Source organism: Penicillium mononematosum (assembly GCF_028829835.1).
Source record: "Penicillium mononematosum strain IBT 11891 chromosome Unknown utg000003l:1.0-8172316.0:1.0-8177699.0, whole genome shotgun sequence".
NCBI classification, from domain to species: Eukaryota; Fungi; Ascomycota; class Eurotiomycetes; order Eurotiales; family Aspergillaceae; genus Penicillium; species Penicillium mononematosum.
Genome location: NW_026643273.1, coordinates 269068 through 291582, shown reverse-complemented (window position 1 = coordinate 291582; position 22515 = coordinate 269068). Strand labels below are relative to the sequence as shown.

General features: G+C 48.5%; 9 protein-coding genes across 9 annotated transcripts; 4 read left to right on the top strand and 5 right to left on the bottom strand.

Moving 5' to 3' along the window:
- Nucleotides 1–662: 662 nt before the first annotated feature.
- Nucleotides 663–1699, bottom strand: N7519_005012 (uncharacterized protein; the record flags this gene model as incomplete). Its single annotated transcript, XM_057291788.1, has 2 exons — nucleotides 663–1299; nucleotides 1365–1699. The coding sequence occupies 2 exons, from the start codon at nucleotides 1697–1699 to the stop codon at nucleotides 663–665; spliced, it is 972 nt and encodes a 323-aa protein (XP_057146599.1).
- A 1056-nt stretch (nucleotides 1700–2755) lies between these two features.
- Nucleotides 2756–4912, bottom strand: N7519_005011 (uncharacterized protein; the record flags this gene model as incomplete). The annotated part of the gene is made up of 1 exon (XM_057291787.1): nucleotides 2756–4912. One exon carries the CDS (start codon nucleotides 4910–4912, stop codon nucleotides 2756–2758), a length of 2157 nt encoding a protein of 718 aa, XP_057146598.1.
- A 589-nt stretch (nucleotides 4913–5501) lies between these two features.
- On the top strand, nucleotides 5502–7330 carry N7519_005010 (uncharacterized protein; the record flags this gene model as incomplete). Its single annotated transcript, XM_057291786.1, has 5 exons — nucleotides 5502–5693; nucleotides 5764–5932; nucleotides 5988–6141; nucleotides 6218–6657; nucleotides 6711–7330. The coding sequence occupies 5 exons, from the start codon at nucleotides 5502–5504 to the stop codon at nucleotides 7328–7330; spliced, it is 1575 nt and encodes a 524-aa protein (XP_057146597.1).
- Nucleotides 7331–9430: 2100 nt separating this feature from the next.
- On the top strand, nucleotides 9431–11029 carry N7519_005009 (uncharacterized protein; the record flags this gene model as incomplete). Its single annotated transcript, XM_057291785.1, has 5 exons — nucleotides 9431–9556; nucleotides 9610–9871; nucleotides 9923–10048; nucleotides 10147–10556; nucleotides 10610–11029. The coding sequence occupies 5 exons, from the start codon at nucleotides 9431–9433 to the stop codon at nucleotides 11027–11029; spliced, it is 1344 nt and encodes a 447-aa protein (XP_057146596.1).
- A 596-nt stretch (nucleotides 11030–11625) lies between these two features.
- On the bottom strand, nucleotides 11626–12666 carry N7519_005008 (proline racemase family protein; the record flags this gene model as incomplete). The annotated part of the gene is made up of 1 exon (XM_057291784.1): nucleotides 11626–12666. The coding sequence occupies one exon, from the start codon at nucleotides 12664–12666 to the stop codon at nucleotides 11626–11628; it is 1041 nt and encodes a 346-aa protein (XP_057146595.1).
- A 1350-nt stretch (nucleotides 12667–14016) lies between these two features.
- On the top strand, nucleotides 14017–16525 carry N7519_005007 (uncharacterized protein; the record flags this gene model as incomplete). The annotated part of the gene is made up of 9 exons (XM_057291783.1): nucleotides 14017–14057; nucleotides 14108–14230; nucleotides 14289–14380; nucleotides 14434–14589; nucleotides 14639–15171; nucleotides 15226–15499; nucleotides 15556–15731; nucleotides 15799–15982; nucleotides 16041–16525. The coding sequence occupies 9 exons, from the start codon at nucleotides 14017–14019 to the stop codon at nucleotides 16523–16525; spliced, it is 2064 nt and encodes a 687-aa protein (XP_057146594.1).
- A 251-nt stretch (nucleotides 16526–16776) lies between these two features.
- Nucleotides 16777–17898, bottom strand: N7519_005006 (uncharacterized protein; the record flags this gene model as incomplete). The annotated part of the gene is made up of 1 exon (XM_057291782.1): nucleotides 16777–17898. The coding sequence occupies one exon, from the start codon at nucleotides 17896–17898 to the stop codon at nucleotides 16777–16779; it is 1122 nt and encodes a 373-aa protein (XP_057146593.1).
- A 1188-nt stretch (nucleotides 17899–19086) lies between these two features.
- N7519_005005 (Zn(II)2Cys6 transcription factor domain-containing protein) lies at nucleotides 19087–20489 on the top strand (the record flags this gene model as incomplete). Its single annotated transcript, XM_057291781.1, has 2 exons — nucleotides 19087–19185; nucleotides 19239–20489. The coding sequence occupies 2 exons, from the start codon at nucleotides 19087–19089 to the stop codon at nucleotides 20487–20489; spliced, it is 1350 nt and encodes a 449-aa protein (XP_057146592.1).
- A 241-nt stretch (nucleotides 20490–20730) lies between these two features.
- Nucleotides 20731–22461, bottom strand: N7519_005004 (putative feruloyl esterase; the record flags this gene model as incomplete). The annotated part of the gene is made up of 3 exons (XM_057291780.1): nucleotides 20731–21120; nucleotides 21180–22338; nucleotides 22451–22461. 3 exons carry the CDS (start codon nucleotides 22459–22461, stop codon nucleotides 20731–20733), a joined length of 1560 nt encoding a protein of 519 aa, XP_057146591.1.
- Between the last annotated feature and the right edge of the window lie 54 nt (nucleotides 22462–22515).

The window sequence follows — 22515 nt, the reverse complement described above, 5'->3', positions numbered from 1 at the left end:
TACGTACAGTGTGTCGCACTGAGTAGAAAATCTCCAAGTGGCAAGTCAGGGAGATGGTGTTCCTTTTTACGTCGGCCTACGAATCCAAAACTATCGGACCGGGATAGTCCAGTCACCACATGAGCCAAGAGTTCATGATCCATGAGTCTGTTTTCCCATGAAGCGAATTCCGATAAGAAAACATTGCATCATTGTCAGCCTTCGATGTTTGCGGGGTTTCTTTTCCGACATGGCTTTAAAAGGATTTCCGAAGTGGCGGAGAAACAGCGTCGAGGTCTCAGGGGCGGAAAAGGGCCAAGGCTCCACTGTGGGGCCGACTGTACGTACCACCTGGGTGTTGGCCATCGATGTTGACTTTCCAGATGTTGACTTTCCACTTCGAGTCCACAGGTAGATGCGGATAATGTCCACCACTAACCTCTCAACATTCGTATATTCTTTGTCTAACAGCCCAATTTGTATTTGAAATGGGTTCTATTTACGACCTCTGTTGCAAGTACTCAACGTGCATATAGTTCATGAAAGATCTTCGTATACAGCGGAAGGTCGTGATATTTCTGGCCAAGTGTTACCTAATTACAGGATACAAATTTTGGACGGGACGATTGGGATGTATCTAGTAATATAATTCATAGCATTTCAATATGTGTCTATAGTGATCTCTAAACGGTGAACTTGATCTTGTTGGCTGGACCCGCTGCGATGGCAGCCTTGCGCACTGCCTCCTGTCCCACCTCCTCAAAAATATCATAGCCCCAATTCGCAGGGAAATTGAAGCGCTTGTGGCGCTCAAGACCGGTCAATTTGGCATACGCGCCATCCGGCAGAGTTTTCACCTGGAGGTTGGCCGCGATGCGAGACGGTGTCACACTCTTCGACAGTACAACAGTGCCACGCTGCACACCCCAGCTGGCAAGAAGAGGTCCAGGGTCCATGTTAACCTCCTTCGCGACCTCTGCGACAACAGCGTCATCCACAGTACGAGGCTCTCCAGTCTGGTTATTGCCGAGAGGAGAGTAGGCTTCGACGATAATACCCTTGCTGTTGCAGAAATTGACCAGCTCGGGCTGCTGCAGGTATGGATGGGCTTCGATCTGGTTGGCAGCGGGCACAACGTCGACCTTACTCAAGAGCTCTTCCAGGCGGCGAATGTTGAAGTTGGAGACACCGATCGCTTTTACTTTTCCCGTGGCCAGAAGCTTCTCCATCGCCTTGTAGGTGGTAATGTAGTCGACGTCTGCTAGTTCGAAAACACCGTTCTCGTCCAGGGGGAACCACTTGTCGCCGCCTCGAAATGCACTGCGTGTATGTTAGTATCCCATTTCAAATCATTATTGGACATCATGAGTAGGCAGATAACTTACCAAGGCCAGTGCATCAGGTATAAGTCAAGGTAATCAACATCAAGATCATTTAGAGTCTTGTTCAAAGCCGGCAGGACATCCTCAGGGGCGTGCTTTGTGTTCCACAGCTTGCCAGTAATGAAGATCTCCTCGCGAGGCACACCGGACTTCTTGATACCAGCCCCAACCTCGGTCTCATTGCGGTAGATGGCGGCGCAATCGATGTGACGGTATCCCTGCTTGAGTGCAACTTCCACCGCGTTCTCAACCTCAAGAGGTTTGGCTTGCCAGGTGCCAAAACCAACAGCTGGGATCTTGGCGCCGGTGTTCAGTGTAAAGTGTGTCTCGATGGTCATGGTGGGTGCTAGGAGGAATGGAGGGAAGAGGAAACAAAGAGAAAAAGGAAAAACGGGCGTCACTAGCAATTAAAGTGATCAACTAGGACTTATAGCATCACTTGCGTCAATTAATCTTAAGGAAAATATTGGGAGTCGAAATAAAAACCATATTTGAAACACACTGCACTTGGGTACAGCCAAGACGATGTCGGGGGATGGGTGGACCCGCGATCGGATAAGGGCGGAAAATGAATCCAAGAAGGAAAAGAAACGAAGCTCCTTGGCTTCGTCCAAGCAATTTGGCAAAGTGACCACGGATAACTGCCGAGATCCCGAGAAAAATCCGGGGTTTTGTCTCTTACAATTCCCCGGATTCCTGCGTTGGCACATGGTCTGGGCAAATAATATAGGTCTGTTAGGGATACCGCGACGCTTTCCCACCCTCGGACGTACCTACCTAGGTTCTATTCCTCCAATATGTACATGTTTTGACTCCACATGTCTGAATCCAAGGCCATAGTAATAATGCCACGTCGCTACTTGTTGCCCCGGTTTATATTTTTGCCTTTATCACTACGTTGGGAATTCTTGGAATGCAAGTCACGCTCCTCAACGAGTCATCCTCATTGCCTGGCCTCTATGTGTAGATGAAGTTGGCAACGCAATGGATATCTCTATGTTTGGCAATTCATCCAATACATATGGCTCCTGCTTCTTCCCACTACAGAAGCGTCCCAATAGCTGTAGGTATCACCTTGTCCGCCTTTGCTGCTGGAGGAATCGTGCTGTCACTCAACGTCTCGGCGGGCAATCTCCATTGACTGAACGTGAAATCGAGAGAAGCGGACGACGCAGTCGGCCAGAGACATTACAAGTATATTTAGTATATGATCGTTGGGGGGTATCGAGGATTCATAACTACTTCAGGCTACTCGGACCTTCGTATCAGTGTGCCCACATCTATTCAAGTACCGGAGGTGTTGACCTGACGGTTCAAAACGCAGGTCAGGCGGCAACCTTTTACCCTAGATGAGCTGGACGGGTCAGCAAGGTCACAAACAGCGAAGTAATAGATCACTCACAAATAGGCAGGCTGTCATACTGCGGCCAGAAATCAAGGGCTAAACCCTCGTTCGTAGCAAGATGGTCCAGTAAAAATTCGGTCTGCGGATCAAGTAAAGAGGGCGCAGCATGATTGTCGAGCCCAGCTATATTGCCTGCTCCTTCTTCGCCCGGTCTTGTGAAAATGGCTTGCGTGGCCATTCTATCCCCCTCCAATTGTCCAAGATCAAGTACCTCGCGATGATATGCGGTGGAAGGAGAAAATACACCGGCAGTCATGCTTTGCTGGTTGGTCGCATTATCAAGATTGATGTGGGGATTGCGTAAAGCTGAAGGTTGCGATCTTGTCAGCTCTCGACGCAGACCCTGGAGTATAACACTATATCTCCACGGTGGTGCATTCCGAGCAGTGGCATCTGCGAGGTGAGCCTGTGCTCTCTCGCATAATCTGTAGAGCGTGGATTCGTCCAACGGGGAGGAGGCAAAGAGAACTTCCGGGCTCTGGTCAAAGCGAATATTGACTGGCGAAATCCGACCCCGTTGGACTTGGATGAGGTAGAGGTAAATTATGGATAACGCGTTGAAAGCAATATATTGTGAGTACCAAAATGATGAAAAGAGCTGCTTCTCCTGGGCAAAGGTGAGAATCAAGTCAATCGCGTCTCGTGCTGCCGTCAAACATGTGCTGAGGTAATATTGGAAGCTTGCTTCGCATTCGGGCCAGATATGTGCATAGTTACGGAGCAATAGAGGGCGGGTGATGAATGTCAAAGCGTGATACCGCGCCAGCTGTAAAACTGTCAGTTGGCGCCGCATCCCAGGCATTAAGCTGTCTGGATGGACAACACCAGACAGGAATGCTGGCAACTCGGCATGCCATTCGGCGATCCTCCCGCACAAGTCTCGAATAATATCAATCTGCTCTTTGGTTGAGACGCCCGTGACCATATATGGTTCTTTGGCAGCCTGTGTAAGAATGCGAGCCAGCATGGTATGAAACACAGGGGCATCCATCAAACAATCACGGTTGGAGATTCTCTTTTCGTGCCGGGTCAGGTCTTGATCATTAATGCGAGTGGGAAGCTCTTCGTCCAAATCCTCATCCTGCCAAAGGCGGGGCCGACCTAAGATCACGCTCAGGTATTTGTCCAGAGTGTATGAGCACCAGAGGACGCGACGTCGGCATTCCTTTCGTATCAAGTCCTCTTCATCAATTCCAAGCCGTGGCCGCTTATTGTGGAAACCCAAGGCCATCATCAACTGAACTGTAGTACCAAATGTGAACCATGCCTTGTGTGCTCGCGACGAGCTTAGAAGGTACAGCACCATCAGAAAGCGAGCCTGAACAGAGCTCAAACTTGGCGCCCCCGTCTCTTGCGACAGAAAGGACTCTGCCTTTGCATAATACAGCTCGCTTATTTGCCAGCCTGATTCGTCAGCATCTGTGATGTGCCCCTCTGAGTCTGGCTGGAACATTGCTGAGGTACAGAATATCAGCAGCAGAATTGCCCGAGAAGCTGTGTCTAGCAAGGTTTCTCGTGCAAATGTACCGCCTTCGTATAGATCATCGACCAGTAGCTCGACCGTCGGTCGGTGAAGGACTCGATAAGTCGGTGCTGCAAATTCAAAATATCGCCGGACCAAAACGTCTGCGGCTCGTCGATAAGGCCATTTGAATTCGACTAGGCCAGTATTGGGGACTATGCGGTCGCCATGGGAGAATATCGACACAGTTGATGCTGTACCTTCACTGTGTTGCTCACCCAATAGCTTTGAGGGTGTTGCAGGCAGGTTTTGAACTACTCGTCCAAGAAATGAATGCGCCGAGTTGGGCCCCAGGTACTGAGAGGCAATATTAGTCGATCCTAGTTGATTTGGCGGGTCGACAGGAGTCGCTGGCACAGTCTGCTCAAAGGTCGGAGCCGGAGATCTGTCAAAAGCTTGGTATTGATTGCTGCCTCCGCTCGAGCTTGTTGGCCGCTCTCTCCGATGGCCGACAGAAAGTGGACTCACTGCGGCACCTCTTCTGTAGGCGGCATCGTAGGAGCAAGACAGCTGCCGTTGTTCACAAGGCCCACAAGGTAATGTCCCCGTACACGCCTTTTTCTTCACTTTGCAGGCATCGCAGGCGCGTGTCACTTTGCGCAATTTACGTGCATCGCTGGCCATTTCCGACTACCGCAAGTGGAGCGGAAAAGTCGACGCAGCCAACCCGTTTTCCAAGATTATGTACATGAGGGTTCGTTTAGTTTCTCCGACAACATTATCCGCTTTTCCGCTTTTCCGTCTCACGTGATGAGGCTTTGACCCCAGGTCGGATAATGTGCACATATATAATGGCGGATAAGCGGAAGACAAAGCAGGAAGGGGCGGGAAACTGAGTTGGAACCCTCGGCACGACCAACTTCCCCCGAAGATGGAATTGATATTCGACCGCTACTGAACTCTCGTTCTTTATTTACCCAATCAAAGAGGACCCAGATGGGGCGACTTAGCTGGGTTGCGGGGAAGATATCGCGGGGGTGGGCTCGTGGGTCCAAGGAAACTTGACATCCCCTAACACGTGTAGTAAATGTGACCGCCATTAAGGAATAGTTAGGAGCACAAGGTAATCACCTACGGGGTCTTTTCCTACCAGCCAACTTTGTTTTTCCGCATCTGGGAACGTATATATGTACCTGGCTGCTAGGCTCGGTAGTTGGTTTGTATCGACCGAATATTTCGCCCCTTTAATTCGCAAGAGTGTGTGGTCGCAACTATGCCGCAATCTCAACTTGGTCCAGTGTCTCAAGCCGACAAAGACAATGAAAAATACTTTGGGTCCGAGGAAGTGGAAAACTACTCCAACATCATCACCATCGACAACAACCAAGTGTTGGGCCTAACTCATGAAGATGCCGAGTTCTATAACAATTTCTCAGTTGAAAAGAGGAAGAATGTGTTAAGGAAGGTATGGAGCCCTAGTATTGCCCTACAAGGAAGTCATTCACCTCAGTAACTAACCTTACCTAACCCTACAGGTTGACATCCGACTGGTCCCCATGTTGGCGATCTTGTACCTCGTCTCTCATTTAGATAGGGCAAATATCGGAAATGCAAAGATTGCAGGCCTGGTTGAGGACCTAGGCATGAGTGGGATTCAGTATAACATCGCACTTAGCCTGTTCTTCATCCCATACGTTCTTCTTGGTGTGTTTCCTTATCACAGTGATCCTTAGCCCTATCCTTGCTGACCCATGATAAGAGGTACCCAGCAACATTCTGCTGAAGAAGTTTGCCCGACCATCTGTTTACCTAGGCTTCTTGGTAGTCAGCTGGGGAATCATCGTGGTCTTAACTGGTGTCGTGCAGAACTTTGGTGGATTGGTGGCTGTCCGTATCTTGCTGGGTGTCTTCGAGTATGTCGGCACTTATCCATTGACCGTAGTGTTGACCACGGGGAAGACGGGTTTCAAATGCTGACGTGAAAAATAGAGCAGGATTCTTTCCAGGCGCAATCTACCTATGTTCGCATTGGTATATGCCTAAGAACCTGGCTACCCGGATTGCTTTCTTTTACTGCGCAAGTGCATTGTCCGGTGCATTTTCCGGCCTGCTCGCGGCCGGAATTGCAAGAATGGATGGTGTTGGTGGCTATGAAGGATGGCGCTGGATCTTTATACTCGAGGGTCTGCTCACCGTTTTGCTCGGGGTGCTTTGCTTCTTTCTTCTTATCGACTCCCCCCGGCTATCCACCAAGTGGCTGGACCCGGACGAGATTCGCTTCTTAGAGCTACAACACTTCATCAAGGACGGTGGCCGGTTCAAGGAAGAGCAGAAAAAGGCTTCATGGAAGGACATGCGTGCCGTGATGCTAAACTGGAGAATGTACTTGCTTGCCTATATCCTGCTTTGCCAGTCAGCCTGTTCCTACGGTTTGTCACCCATCCTAACCGAATCAAGTGTGATGGTCACTTACCTCCCCTAGGGACCAAATTCACCCTCCCTACTATCACGAAGGGAATGGGATTCGAAAACACCAATGCGCAACTCATGACGGTTCCGCCATACGTTGCTGGTGCTATCTCAGCCGTCGTTTTCTCAACGTTGTCTGACCGATTCTACTGGCGCATGCCGTTTGTGGTAGCTCCAGTGATGCTTATCGTGATTGGCTATTCGATTATCATGGGCCTCAAGGGCAATCTAGAAGGCGCCAACATCGGGCCGGGCTTCTTCGCTATTATCTTGACATGTATGGGCATATATCCTACGCACCCGGCGACAACTTCGTGGACTATGAATAACTTGGCTCCATCGAATCGCCGTGCGATCGGGAGCGCATTCAACATATGTATCGGCAACATTGGCGGTATTATCGGCAGCTATATGTATCTCGATCATGAAGACCCGACTTACCCCACAGGCTTTGGCTTATCTTTGGCATTTGGAGGAACTGCTCTGATGGCAGCTTTGATTCTCGAACTGTCCTTCTTTTGGGGAAACAAGCGCAAAGCCAAAGTCAGCGAGGACGAAATCCGTGAGAATTACACCGATGAGGAGCTACTGGATATGGGAGACAAGTCACCGCTGTTCAAGTATACACTGTGAAGCAAATTTATCGTGGCAAAGCGCAGAGTTAATAGTCACAAGACAATAACCTAACTACCGATATTGGTAATAATCTGTAGGAGCACTCCTGTTTGACGTTTCTGGACTAGCATTTTACTATGTTTGAACGAAACTCGTTGCTTACTCTTGGAAGTACAAGATGGAAGACCCAATTGAATGTATTTCCTCGGGCATCAAAACATTTGATGGCGTGAGCGATTATTGTTTCAAATGTCGGTTGCAAGACGGCGCCACGGTAAATGCGGTGGAGGATGGAATTTCACGAGAGGCTATTTGTCTTTGTTTGTAGAGCTTCATTGTGTCTCTCGCAGGAACAGAAGTCCCCTTAAATACTCTCCAAATAAATTGTCCGGACCGAGCTGTCCCTGGCTGGAGTGAATATACGTCCGTTTCCGAAACGGAAAACTTCATCCGAAGAGAACTATCCCCAGGTACGAAAAATGCCGGCTCTCCGAGCCCTATTGAAGTCGTGATTTGCATGATCAATTGATTGTCATGGTGTTGGTGGAGAAATGCCAAACCCAGAATCTGCTCTCCCATTGGATACGTTCTGGGTCTGGGAATGGAAGGTACCCACGGGTGGACCGACTGGGAAATCACTCCCTTATTGGTCATTAAATCTGGAATCCGCCAAACGGACGATGACTGCCCTAAAGTCTTTGGCTAGTAGCTGCACTCCAGTTGTCCTGTAGGCAGCCGCCCATTTTCGCCGGAAATTCACCGGAGTAATGGAATCATCAGACTGTTCGATGGATAGATTACTAAGCCAGGAAATTGATGAAGTCATCCATGGATGTACTGGCACTCTTGGCCCATTTACCTTTCCAAGGGTTTGGAGACATGTTATGTACATGTACGTATACGTAGTTGGAGATGCCCAGGTGACGACTGCTGGTTTGCGGGGGCGGGAGGTTTAGGAGGTTTATAGTTTATTCCCTCTGTTAGGTAGCCCCTTCCTATGTACACATGTCCATAAACGGAAGGAATAAAGTCGAGAAGTGGCAGATTGAGAAGGATCGTAGTCATCGAGGAAAGACTTGCTTAAAGGGGAAAAGTTTAAAAGGGGAAAGCAGGTCCCTAACCTGGAACACCTAAACTCTAAGGCTGCCTGCATACCCGTGGACATCCATGAATGTACCTAAATAGATAGGGCAGATAGCGAGATAAGAGGAATCGCGCTAATCTAGATTCTGTGATATTAATAATAATCCCTATGTAGACAAATTCCTATGTTATATGTTCCCAAGAGGGGCAAGGTACAAAGCATCGGGGTAAAAGAATACATAGGACTTTAAATGGTATGACGGGAAACAGCTTTGCCAAGAGAATGATGGAAGCGGTAACAAACCTACTAACTATAATTCCACCACCAGGCCTGGGCGTAGTTTTCACTTCCGGAATGAAGAGCTCATTCTGCATCTCTGTGCTTTTTTAAGTGGCAAATCTGGTATGGCCTTTCCGGTATAATATCGAAACTGTTTCATGGCCAGTGATTATATTATTGTCATTTACATATATATATACGCTGGCAAGCGCTTTGCCTTTTGAATAAAATTGTTTGACCTGTTTCAGAGAGCAAAGTGACATAGACTTGATCTTCCCAATCCAAATATTTCGGCAACACAGGCGGGCTCAGCGACACCTACCGGGAAGTTGCCCGATAAGCTTCGCGAGTACATCCCCTCGCGACCTGCAGATTGAAGTTCTTCCCCGCAGCCGAAAAGTGGAGTTTCCGGTCTTGGGAGTCCACTCCAATTGAGGGGAACAACATTGAAGCCGGGTGATAACCGCTTCAGTCTGGGGTACTGAAGCAAAGATTATGAAATGTTGAGGAAAAGTACGAAGAGAAGCATAGTTAGGAAGGGATCGGATTATAAGGTTGAGAGTGAGAGCGATTTACTTTGGGCGAGATACGACACCGAATACCCCTGATGCCCACGCCACCCAGATAACGGACGCATTAGGCCCTAATTCCGCTAAAACGTTGAGGCGTGAGGGTTAAATAGTCTCTCCAACCCCAGGAAATGGATACCCAATTCACTCTTATTTTCTTGGCACATAGACAGTCAATATATCAACATGACACTGGACAAAAAACAAGATGAGCCCTTGACTCCCACTGCTTTCGGTGTCGGCCAGGTCAATGAAAGCTCTCATGATGCCGTCTTCGGTACAATTACGGAGGACGGCCCGAACTATCGCAGTGTATGTGTCCCCCGTGATAGTAGTGGTCGTTATTCTCGCTAACAATACATTAGGTGGGTTGGCTAGGCACAGCCGTGCTGATGATGAAAACCCAAATAGGCCTCGGTGTCCTCTCTATCCCAGTGGCCTTCGATGCCCTAGGTGTAGTTCCCGGTGTTATCTGCTTGTGTGCCATCGCTGCAATTACAACATGGTCCGACTATATTATTGGCGTCTTCAAGCTTAGACATCGAGAGGTGTACGGTATTGACGATGTCGGCGAGCTTCTTCTTGGCAAGCCTGGTCGAATCGTCCTTGGAGGTGCTTTTGTTCTCTGTATGTCACCTGCATGGCAAACACTTGTTGCTATTTATTGACATCTCACAGGGTGGATCTTCGTCGCCGGCTCTGGTATGCTCGGTGTCTCCATCGGTCTCAACGCAGTCTCCTCCCACGCCACTTGCACGGCCGTCTATGTTGCCGTTGCCGCCATCCTCGGATTTCTGTTCGGCAGTATCCAGACATTAGGACGAATCTCATGGCTCGCGTGGCTGGGACTTTTTAGCATTCTAACTTCCAGTGAGTGATGCTATCCACTCGGTGTATCCAAGCTAACCGTCTTATTGTTCTCATCGTGACGGTCGCCGTCGGTATCCAAGATCGCCCTTCCGCCGCCCCAAAAGACGCTGTCTGGGTCCCCGATTACAAGATTGTGAAGAGCGATGTATCATTCACCGACGCTATCACCGCCATCTCAACACTCGTGTTTGCTTTTGCCGGCACTCCAGCATTCTTTTCTATCGCATCTGAGATGCGCGACCCTCGCCATTACAACCGATCCCTGATCATTTGCCAATCCGTTGTCACTGGATACTACCTCGCGATCGGCATCGTTATCTACTATTTCTGCGGATCATACGTCTCGTCTCCTGCCCTCGGGTCGGCTGGTCCGACTATCAAGATTGTCAGCTATGGCTTCGCGCTTCCTGGGTTGATCGTCAGCACACTACTTTTTGTCCACGTAAGTCCTGTCCAAATGCTACGTGTCGCTTTATCTGGACTAATAATTCCTAGATCACGGCGAAGTATATTTTTGTCCGCATCCTCGGTAACTCCCGGCATTTGGTAGCCAATACTGTTATTCACTGGGCCGTCTGGCTTGGCTGTACCTTGGGTACTACGATAATTGCCTATATCATCGCCAGCGCTATTCCCGTATTTAGCGACCTTGTCTCACTTGTCGGTGCCTTGCTTGGTACGCCCATGTGCTTTCAACCGATGGCCGGTATGTGGCTGTACGACAACTGGGGCAAGGGCAAGAACAACAGAACCACTAAATGGGTCATCATGGTTGCATGGTGTGCCTTTATTATAGCAGCTGGAACATTTTTGATGATTGGGGGAACTTATGGGTCCGTTGTTACCATCATTAACACGTACAAGGAGTCTGGGGGTTCGGCTGCCTGGTCTTGCGCTGACAACTCAAGCTCGTAGAGCGACGCTCCTCCGAGGCCCGGACATCGACGGCTACGGTTATTGAACAACCACTTTGTATCGCCTCTTTACATCTACCAATGTACAGTAAAACTATCGGGAATGTCACAGTCGTATGAAGCTCCAAGGATACCCAGAACGCTTATCCGTGAGGTCGGTTAAATGGCTCTTGTAGCAATTAGGCTGCACTGAACAACGCCATGGAGTCGGCGAGTATCATTACGGACGTGGCAACAAGGTTTAAAGCCCCCGAAATTGCGAAATAGGGCCCCTGTGGTCAGCCTACTTTCCCGAAGGTTTACGCGGACTCCGCCCGCCCATTGCCGTATTTAACCGAGCGAAGAGAGGGATGGGAAAATACGCTATTGCACTTCACAATGGACGAGATTTAATGGTTCATAGTCGCTGAGCATAATCCAGCTAACGAACGTTGTCTGGAATTATTGGACAAAGTGATATAGTAAGTCTTAGGAGGTGTGTAGTAAGGTGATGCGAGGGTCCGGCAAACTAGGAAAAGTGATAGAAGTTGTTTGATTTCTACTCATAAGGAGGTCTATTTGCTCTAGCATTCATTGGTAAAATCCCAGAAAGAACAGTCATTTCTCCTGTCCAACATGCCATTGATCTCCGACCCTGAATCCCACTGGCCAAGGATCACTTGCGTCCAACACCATCTGTTTGAATGAATTGATCCAAGCGCTTCCTTTAACAGTTGGCAAGACAGCGTCATACTCTCCGAACTTTTGTGTCCCACGGATGTGGCACTCAAAGGTACTTCCAATGATGCTTCGATGGGTGAATTTCTCACCAACCCCGAGCTGGCCACGAGCATGAAGCACTGCCATCCTTGCGCTGCTACCTGTGCCACACGGACATCGATCAAATCTCCCTGGAGAAACCACAACTGTATTCACGGCCTCCATTGTATCCCGCTGGAGGGGTTCCGTGAATTCAAGAATGCTGACCCCTTTGATACTTTCGTTCTCGGGATGAACGGGAATGAAAGAGGCTTGTTGAAGGGCATGTTTGATTCGCTCTCCATATTCAATCAGCTTCGGACCGTTCTGGTTGTTGATGCGGATTCCGAGCGAGGTCGCGTCGACGATTGCGTATATCATTCCTCCCCATGCGATATCGACAGACACAGTTCCTAGTCCGGGGACTTGGACTTTGTAATCCAGAGCAAAGACAAACGAAGGGACGTTATCAAATGCGACAGCCTTGCACTTCCCGTCCTCGCAGTCCGCGGTAATGGAAACTAGTCCTGCGGGTGTTTCCAAGACCATCTCGGTAACAGGCTCATTCATCTTGACCATTCCTGTTTCAAGAAGAACCGTGGCCGTGGCGATAGTGTTGCCCCCGGACATTGGCGGGTACTCATCACTTTCCATAATCAAGAACCCAACATCTGCTCTGGGGTCGCAAGCAGGTAGAACAAGATTCAGACACATTGCAGCGCGCCCGCGGGGCTCTTGCATAAGAAGCTGGCGAATATGATCTTCTTTGTCTCGGAAATGAGCAAGCTTCTCGTACATAGTGTTGCATCCTGAAGGATTCAAGACACCTCCGACGATTACATCGCAAACCTCGCCAGCGCAATGGCAGCCGACGACATTGATGGACCTTTCAAATTTCATTTTCGCGGTGGATGTAATGGTGAGAAGAAAATAACACCCAGGGTATGAGTATCCTCCGCAGAAAAAGGATGGGCTTTATTTATCGTTGCAAATCAGCTCGCTGGAGCATTAGAACCAACCCCGCAGCCCAGCTGGTATTATATGTGGAGAGTAGAAGGCCACATGCGCTGGGTTCTACATTCTTTGGCTTATGACAGTACGCACGCCGGCAGTGTAGCCGACGAGACGATTCGGACCCGTCGGAAGAAACCTGGGGCCAGGTTCCTCGTTTTCAAATATAATACACTGCTTCCATTGCCGAGCTGACTCTGTGAACATGTTGTAAATGCCTTAATCGGTTCGATAAATGGTTATTTTTCGGGGCCGTCCCATAATACGAGTAGTTCATATTATAATCTATATTGATCAATATTGTATTGTATTATTTTGTCTTTTGATTTCTGCAGATTGCTCGCCTTGGCCTTCGTATATCAGAAACTATTTGAAACTTAATTCGAAGTCGCAAATTGCCCAGGTGATTACCTGGACATCTTCTCGGGAACCTAAGCGATATATGCTGTCCCACAATAGTCGGCAACGTTCCCGACGTCTGTTTCCTTAACTATGAAGATATCAACACTCCACTGATGTTATCACTTGATGGGGATTGACAACCGACGTCAGTCGATCCACATTTAACTTTGGGAAAGACGCGGGGATCGTTTTCACCGGGTTATCTTGACCATATTTGTGTGGTAATACTTGCCAGGACGGAATCTACCTACGAATATGTATGTTGTAGATATTGAACTTTTTATCACTCATCCATCTAGGCTAGGTTCCTGTCGGTCGCAGTCAACACGAACAATACCGCGTCCATTTTGTATATCATATATATTTCACACGAACTCCCTTCAGATTCTTCTTGAAAATCAGTTCTATTTCTCCATGCCTACCTTTAATGCCTTGCATGATTAAGTTATGTTATTAGCAATCCAAATTTCCATCCTAAGTGTATCCCAATGCTTGGCGGGAATGAAAATAGCCGCAAGTGATCCTCCATGCCTACCTAGGTACCTTGTACACGTATGAATAACGAATTACCGTGGTCTACCTCCGTACCCCCGTACCTCCGTACCTCTCTCGGGAACTGCTATCTTGCTCAAATAGGGAAAGTCTCGTTGACCAAATCTTGGAAGCAAATCGGAGTCGCCATCTGACTCGCCTCCCTTTCCCTGATTGGCCGAGATTGGCCCAGATAAGCCCTGACCCCCACCTGGGGCACAAGATCATCCCCCAGATTCTCCAGCTTGTCCAAGTCAATCCCATTTCTCATTCCGACTACCTGCAAATCACAATTTCAAAGGCAAAATGGGAAGTGGTGAACAATCTAGAAAACGATCTAAAAATGTGTAAGTGGGAAAGGGGGAGAAATTCGATAGTGCCACTAATAATTCCCTAGCTGTGTGCGATGCCAGAGACAAAAGATCAAGTGCTCCGGCTCGAAGCCGTGTAACAGCTGCAGTAAACGCAATCTTTCCTGCATATTCAATAATATGGATAGAAAAGTACTGGTGACACGGGGGTCAGTCACTACAGGCCGTGTCTTCCGAGGTGTATTAACTGATTGACAAATGATCTAGGTACATTTCAGAGCTGCAGCGGAAAGCTGCATGCATAGAAAATCAGGTGGGAGACCAAAGTCTTTCTAATTTGACTCGTGAGATCCAATTCGGTCGGTCCTTGTTTTTCAGGTCTGCCCCGGTAGCTGACGCTGACTTATTGCAGACCCCGCTGGTGAAGAAGAAACACCCGACAATGAAAAACCTGATCCAGCTGAGGATATCGGTGACTCTCAGGGAGCGGAGAATCCGGAAGCTGGTCTCGTCAATCCTCTAGCAACTGGCCCGCCCACCTTTATGTCTTCGGGAAATGGGAGAATGTGTGCGTTAATGTCGAGTCCTCGGAGCGACCAAATTTGACAAATCTTCAGTTTACCTAGGAACGTCTTCAAACTGGTCATTTACTCGGCGCGTGCTCAGTATAGCACACCGACACGCATACAACGAAGCGCTGCCAACGGAAGCATTGATATTTGAAGGAACTGCCTATGACTTGAGCGACGACTCACGAACAGATTCGATCCCAGAGCAGCCTGTTATCCCGAGCCTCGATCATGCCCTTTATCTAATTAACATGGTCAATTTCCGCTGCGGCCAATTATACCACCTCTTCGATGAGGGTGATTTCATGAGATCACTGCACGACTATTATTCCAATGATAGGCGATCAAGAGATAGTCTATGGTATATCCATTTCCTTCTTATCTTGGCTTTTGGAAAAAGCTTTCTTCAAACAAGAAGCCAGGAAAGAAAGCCACCGGGGATTAACTACTTTGCCAAAGCCATGCAGCTCCTGCCAGACCACAATCGACTCTATTCTTCACCGCTGGTATCGACAGAGATCCTGTGCTGCATAGCTATCTTTTATCAGTCGCTTGATTGTCGCAGTCCAGCACATAATTATGTAAGACTTTCAACGACTTTTCGATCCCAAGTGGCATTGCTGATAAGGCTGCAGGTCGGTCAAGCTATGCGGATGGCCATGAGCCACGGCATGCATACTTCCATGCCAGTAGGAGACTTGGGGTTGCACGTCGTTGAGAGATGTCGCAAAATCTGGTGGACTGTTTATATTCTAGACCGACAGATGACTTGTATACAGGGCCTTCCTCAGTCTGTCGACGACCGCTTTGTGCAAACCAGCCTTCCTTCATCGTCGGGCCCACCTGGGAAGACTACAACGCTAGGCATGCATATAAAATTATGCCGACGTGTTGCAGAGATCAACAACAGTAGGAGCCACTAGACTCCATCCATCGACAGTCACATTTTCTGACGATAGAAACAGAAGTTTATGCTATCGATGGACGAATCAACCAAACATTCTTGCTGAGCACGAAAGAGGCATTGTCAAATATAGCAGTCCTCGCGGATGAGCTGCGGGAAACTTTCCCACTACATCTGAATGGGACAGATAGCGGCATGCCTCGAACATCGGCCTGCTTACACCTCTTTTACCAGCAGGTTAGTCCTCAACTCCCGCAAGACCTTAGCATGAATACACGATGACTGACCTTGTCAACCACATTAGTGTGTAATTGTCGCCACGAGGCCTTTACTGTTCTGTTTCCTCAAGATTCGGCTCGAGTCACCAGAAACATGTACGGAGTTTCTCAACAAGACACGGAATGTTCGGAATTTGATTCAAATGTGTCTGGAATCCGCCCAACATGCTATCAGGATTCTACTTTGTCTCAAATCCCAAGGGCTCCTCGGCAAGCCACCTCAAAGCCCCCCTACGCTTGATTATCAATCCTAACTGACGGCAACTAGAAACATTCCTCTCTTTTGATCTAGAATCGATCTTCATATCCACCGTCGTGCTCCTCATGGGACCAGCTATCGATCCTCTGTTGATGGGTGACCATTCGTGGTGGCTCGAGAAGGCCTACCAAATCTTTCAAGAGATGGTCGAATCCGGCAACCAGGTAGCCAGGTTCCGATGGTCTGAGCTCCAACAACTGGAAAAGACCCTGCACGAAATTACTCAAGCCCAATCCGCGTCATCCACTTCAGATGCTGTTTCTCAGATTCCTGGCACAATTCCTCAATTGCTCTCGCCGGCGACGAGTTGTATCCCGCCCGTGGACCGAGGCTTTTGTAATGATCCTTCTTTAATGGCGGATGCGACATTGGACGCGGAATATGGGTTTGGCCCTGTTTTAACGTCTGCTGAGATGACAGCTGTGGCAGATTCCATTGAAATGTATGATGCGGAATGGGTCTCCAATGCCATGATGATCCATGATATCTGGTAGTCAACTAGCTTGAACTGCATTCGAGACGGCACTAGTCTCAACGAATCACCGAAGAAGAGTATGATCCAAGGGCTGTCCTATCGTACGAGAAATTTACGGTGAAGTGATTTGGCTTTTTCAGAGATACATGTAAAGGGCTTCCCCCTATTCCTAGTGGAATTCGAAGTTTGACCTTGGAAAACGCGAAGACCATCGGAAAATGCAGTCCATTGGCATGACTACGTTATCGTGGTCATAATGTCATAGCTACCTCACAAATGATGGTGCTTCTTCTTCTGCCTAAGGGCCAATACAGCATTTGCCGCCGTCAAATCTGTAAGGCTGACGCCGATGCTTTTGTAGACAATAAATGCTTCCGAGATAAACCGATTCGTCTGTTCAACATGCTTGGGGTGGAGACTTTGAAGCTTCCCGCTCCTCAGGGCAATTATCTGTCCGAGTTCAACCATCTCCTCGGCTGTGAGCTTGCTTTGAACCACCTCACCCGAATTCAGAAGAGCGTAATCCCGGTCATCGACTAGCACCACCCCCTTGGCCTTGTCAGTGACAGGATTATACCCTCCATCTGCGGCGACACCATGATGCAGCAATGCAGGATCCAGCTCAATCATGTCTGATTGCCAGGACCCGATGGCTGAAATGAAAGGTTGACGAGCGCTACTCTTCCGCTTGGTCAAGTAGCTAGCAGGGAAAAGTGGTTTTCGAGATGGGGTAGTGCAGAAGACGCAATCAATGATGCTGAGACGAGTTTCGATCTGTTGTTGAAAATCCGGGGCAGAGGTATTGATAAAATGGAAAGAGCAGGCTGACTTCCAGCGAGCCTCATTCTCCTTAGACACGGTTCCAATGAGTGCATCGACCTGATCCTTGAAGGGATTCACAAAGGTAATGCTCTTCACCTCAGAGCCTCTCAGAGTCAGGATGAGACGAGTGTGCCACAAGGCCTGCATACCACCGCCGAAAATGACAATATTGTCGACGTTTTTCCTCCAAGAGAACGGCACCATGACGTTCATGGAGGTCCGGTAGCCAGTCACTTCTTCTGCACCTAGCACGCCAGTAGGATTGCCCAGTCCATCCATCAGGATCAGGATACCATGCAGAGGATCTTTCTTGCCATCGGGCCGAGGAGGAGGCTCGACGACGAGCTTGGCGCCGATGCTTTGGTTGGAAGTGAAAGGTCGAAAGAGAGTGCGCGAGCCATTGGGGCGAGTTACGGCGTTGGGATCGGGTTGGTACTGACGCTCACCACCGGTAGAAAAGTCCTCTAAGGTTTGCTCGATGGTCTTTCGGAAACTGATGGCCTCGTCCTTGGTGAGGTTTATCAATAATTGATGAACTGTATCGTTACCGAGGTATTGCATATTGTCCATTCTGAAGGTTCCGAGTGCACGAGTGCAGTCAAGTAGAGTCTGCGACAAAAGAGACAAAGAGAGCGTGTTTCTTTATATACAACTTCGTCGGCAGATCTGGTATGTTGACCTGGTGGGGTCGCGGGGAACTAACCGTAGCGCCATATCTCTGTCGGTTAAGTTGCCGAATATCAGAACAACCTTGGAAGTCCGCATGGTGGGTTCAGGAAATCGCCATTCTTTTTCTGTTAAGGGGCATCACAAGAGAGGGAGTTGATTGCTGGAGGAAACTGTTATTTGGAAGAACTGATTCAGAAACTGACTCGGGAAACACAAGTAGTTAGTTAACGTATTCCACAAGCGAGTGGCCATCACAAGCGAGTGGCCACCCCAAAACACCATAGTAAATGCGATATATTCCACATTTATATCTCAACAACCATATGTTCATCCTATCTCCCCCGTTTGTTGATAGTCATTTATAAGACTTATTAGCACTATAAATCAATTCCAAAGAGAGTAGAATACTATCTTACTATCATTTCAAAAATTACCGAAAATTACGTGTCTAAAAACTAGAAATATATATAACGCAGCCACAAAGCCATAAATGTCCCCAAAACTCCCTAGATATGCTAGATATCATATATAGAGCACTATGCTATAAAGAAAAGTCTCTATAGACCACCGTTGTTGAGATATCAAGTTGTAATATATCGCATTTACTATGGTGTTTTGGGGTGGCCACTCGCTTGTGGAATAACTACGTTAGTTATTCCGCTGCCTGGAAACACAGGCATCAACAACATTTCTTCCCTATGATTCCGTCTGGATTTGACTGTGAGAGGCACATAACATGCCCGTACCTTGTCAGACCCTAGAAGTGCGTTTAATACGTTCTGAGATAATGGCATCCCCAATTTACCATAGTCGATTTCATTGGCCATCAGGGGTAACTTTGGAATGGGGTGACGCTGTAGGGCTCGGCGATATTTCGGAAATACCTTAAAACTCGGTAGTTCTCCAACTTCTATTTGACTTTTTGATCTGAAAAGAGAAGAAAGATTGATTATCTACGAACAGAAACAAGAGAATACAGCTGGGAGCGGTGGAATCCCGACAAACAAGGCAGATAATCCGTCTCAACCCTTTTTTCGAAACTTTGGCATACGATTTTCGTACCGCCTCGTATATGCAACACCCGGAAATATGGACTTCAATACAAGCTCCTACGCTAGAAGCAAATCTCGCCGATCGCACACTAAATCTCGCCTTGGGTGTGGGAACTGCAAGAGAAGGCGAATCAAGGTTAGCTACCATGACGGCGTGGAGATGAATTAACGCTAATTTACGCCTTGCAGTGCGATGAAACTGGGCCTGAATGTATCAATTGCGTACGCCATTCGATCAAATGCAACTATGGTCAATCCTCGCGGCGAGTCACTCCCACAGGGCCAGGACAAAACGCCGTCGTGTTGCCTCGTGATCCCAACGAGCAGACGACAAAGGGATATGCATTCATATCCTCATCCCAGTCAGCCTTTGCCGTTCCAAAACGGGCTCATCGTGAGGCTGCAGTCTCGCCGTCGCAGCCGTCTCCATCATCTGAATCTGAGAGCACGGTGGCTCGAAGTACATTTCAGTTTACAGCAAGTGATATGGTTCTATTTCATCACTGCCTTTCAGCGGAAGACCTCAAAGGCCATATACCAGACCAGCTTATTCGGCTTGGATTCTCTGTTCACTATGTGTTGCACTTGCTTCTGGCGGTCTCTGCATTTTATCTCAAGCGAACGTCGGAAAATAATAGAATGCACTGCCTTCTACAACCGGATTTTAATTGTGGCGTTGAGGCCGAACGCCATCTCAGCACTGCCATTGCACAGGTTGCAGCTACAGACCCGCACATGGACCAAGGCAACAGTCACACACTTTACATCGCTTCCCTGTTTATCTTCATCTGCTCGCTTGCCAGAGGGCCTCAGCCCAGCGAGTACTTGGCGTTCCGCGATGACAACGACACACCTACACTATGTCTTTTCAATGGTATGCGATCGATCTTAGAGGCCAGTAAGAATTCTGGTATTTCTTCGGGTATCTCAGAAGTGCATGCCCCTGAGATGCAAGAGCTATCCCCGCAGCAAGCGCGAGAGTCGGAACAGATCCAGAACCTCCCATCTCACGAGATCATCAACTACAATATTGGCGCCTCAAGTCAATATTCACAGCCACTAAGCAACCTCCGAATCCTGATATTGAACACATTCCACCCAACCGACCCCCGCCATTCGGCTTACTGTGATGTATTTGAGCTGCTTCGGTCACGATATGATTCCATACTCGGTCCTGTTCCTATTGCTGGCCCTGAGCTGTGGCCTCAGATATTTAGTTGGCTATATCTGCTGCCGGATGTCGCTGCACATGATATGCAACAAAAGCATCCTATAGCATTATTGCTGTTTTCCTATTTTGCGGTATTGCTTAATGAGCTTGATTCAGTTTGGTTTATTCGAGGGTGGCCTTCACATATTGTGAAAGCGGTGCACACAAGGTTGGGCGAGTACCACCGGCCATTTCTTCTTTGGCCAATGAATGAGCTTGGCTTGATTTGAAGCATATTGATAGACTCGTACCTATTTAGAGAACATAATGTTTTGTACATAATAAATTACATTTTGGGACGGAAGGACAAACGAAAATAGCGAATTGGGAGAAAGAAAGCGGATAATGTACATAAAGTGGATTCGACAGGTTGGGTGCTCGCGCCGTGCAGCATAGTTGTCACAAAAGACTAAAAATGAGACTTGCTCAAGTACAATAGTCTCATATAATGAATCCGAAGGGGCGGAGTGTTCAGTGTGCTTGGTTGAGGACGCGGCGTTGGTGTGTTCTCTTACCTCCCAAGCTGTTCATCGTCTCATTGCCGACACACTTGAAACTTGTGGCCTCTGAAACATTGCCGCCTTGGTAGACTGCCTTGGCAGGATATGGGCATAAGATCCGTGACGATTCGACACCATCCGTAGTGTTGTATTTGACAGGCAACGTCTCCGGAACTTTGCCTTCTTCCACCCACCGCCGAAGAGCGTCAAAAGTTGTGAGCGGCTGCCCTCCAGAACCTCCCGAGCAATGGCCCAAGCCGGGTGCCTCGAAGTAGCGGTAGAAGCTTTGTACATCCGGAAACTCTTCACTCACTGCGCGATAATAGTGCTCGGAGCTCTTTGTTGGGATTGACTCGTCTGCCTGTTCATTGATTCCTTTGATTAGCAGCGGAAATAATCCTTGCGACCAGTGAAACTTACCATCCCGTGATATGAGATGAGCTTTCCACCAGCCTTTTTGAATTCCGAGAGGTCGGGATTTCCGGCATTCATGAGACTGCGATACTCCTGCACCCCGCGGCGGAACAGTTGATCGTATTCCTCATGGGTCGCATTTTGCACGTTGAATGTCTTATCCTTGGCCACAAACAGTCGGAACCACAAATCTGCGCCCGTGGCATTCTGCCCCGGAACACTACCGAAAGCGTTGATATTGGCCCCCCGGTTGTATCCATGCCAAAGGAAATCACCATTGGCCGCTCGAGGTCCCGACCAAGCTGCGTTAGCAACCAAGGCGGCAGTCTTGCCCAGCGGCATTCTTTTCTGGGTGGAATCGCAGTAGAATGTCTTATTAACGGCTGAGAGGGCATTGAAATGACATTTCGAATCATCGGAGATGACTCCATCCACGACGCCATCCTTTGCATCGCACTCGGAAATGGCCTCGTCAGTGAGGAAGTTCAATTCACATGCCAAAGGTGGCGACGATGCACCAGCCCAGCCAGGGACCAAAAGTGGATAGAAGACAGAGGCAGTGAGCTCTGCCCAGGACAAGGCAGGTGCCGAGGCCGCAATGCCATCGTACGCAGTTGGGTATCTCTGTGCAAGCATCAACCCCTGCCTACCACCTTGCGAGCAGCCGCTCCAGTATGAGTAATCGGGGGCTTTGCCGTAGAAGCTTTTGGCAAGGCTTTTTCCAATGATAGCCTGGTCATTCAGAGACACATAACCCATGTTTTGGAGATTGTAAAGGTTGACATTCCCTGGGCTTGTCAGAGCCCAGGTTTCTGGTGATCCTGCATTTCCCAGCCCAGCATCGGTTGTTGTGGCGACATATCCCTCTCCAATAGCACCTGACATGAAGTACTTCGACAGCACAAACCGGCCTGGTGACCATCCTCCTCCTCCTGTCGCTTGCAATCGGTGATTCCACTTGCGAGGCAGCCAGGTCTCGACGGTAATGCGGTCTTCGTGCCCGGGGTGAGTGTATGTGACGGTCACATTACAAAACTCGCCATTCTCAACGGCGACATCTCCGTGGTTGTAGTTGAAAGAGCCAGGCACGTTCAGCGTGTAATTTTGAACCCATGTCGCGGAGAGGGAGAGTATCTCTGCACCAAAGACGACAGGGGTGGTATAGCTGCAGGAGAGCAAGAAGTGGTATTAGCACCAAGAATTGCCATAATCAATCAAGCGGAGGTCTGAGATGGATGAGAACAAAACAATTGATTTGGGTGATCAGAAACTGGCACCTAAAGGCCATTTTATAGCCTGATCAACGCAATACTATTATAATATAATTAGGGAAGGGCCTGTT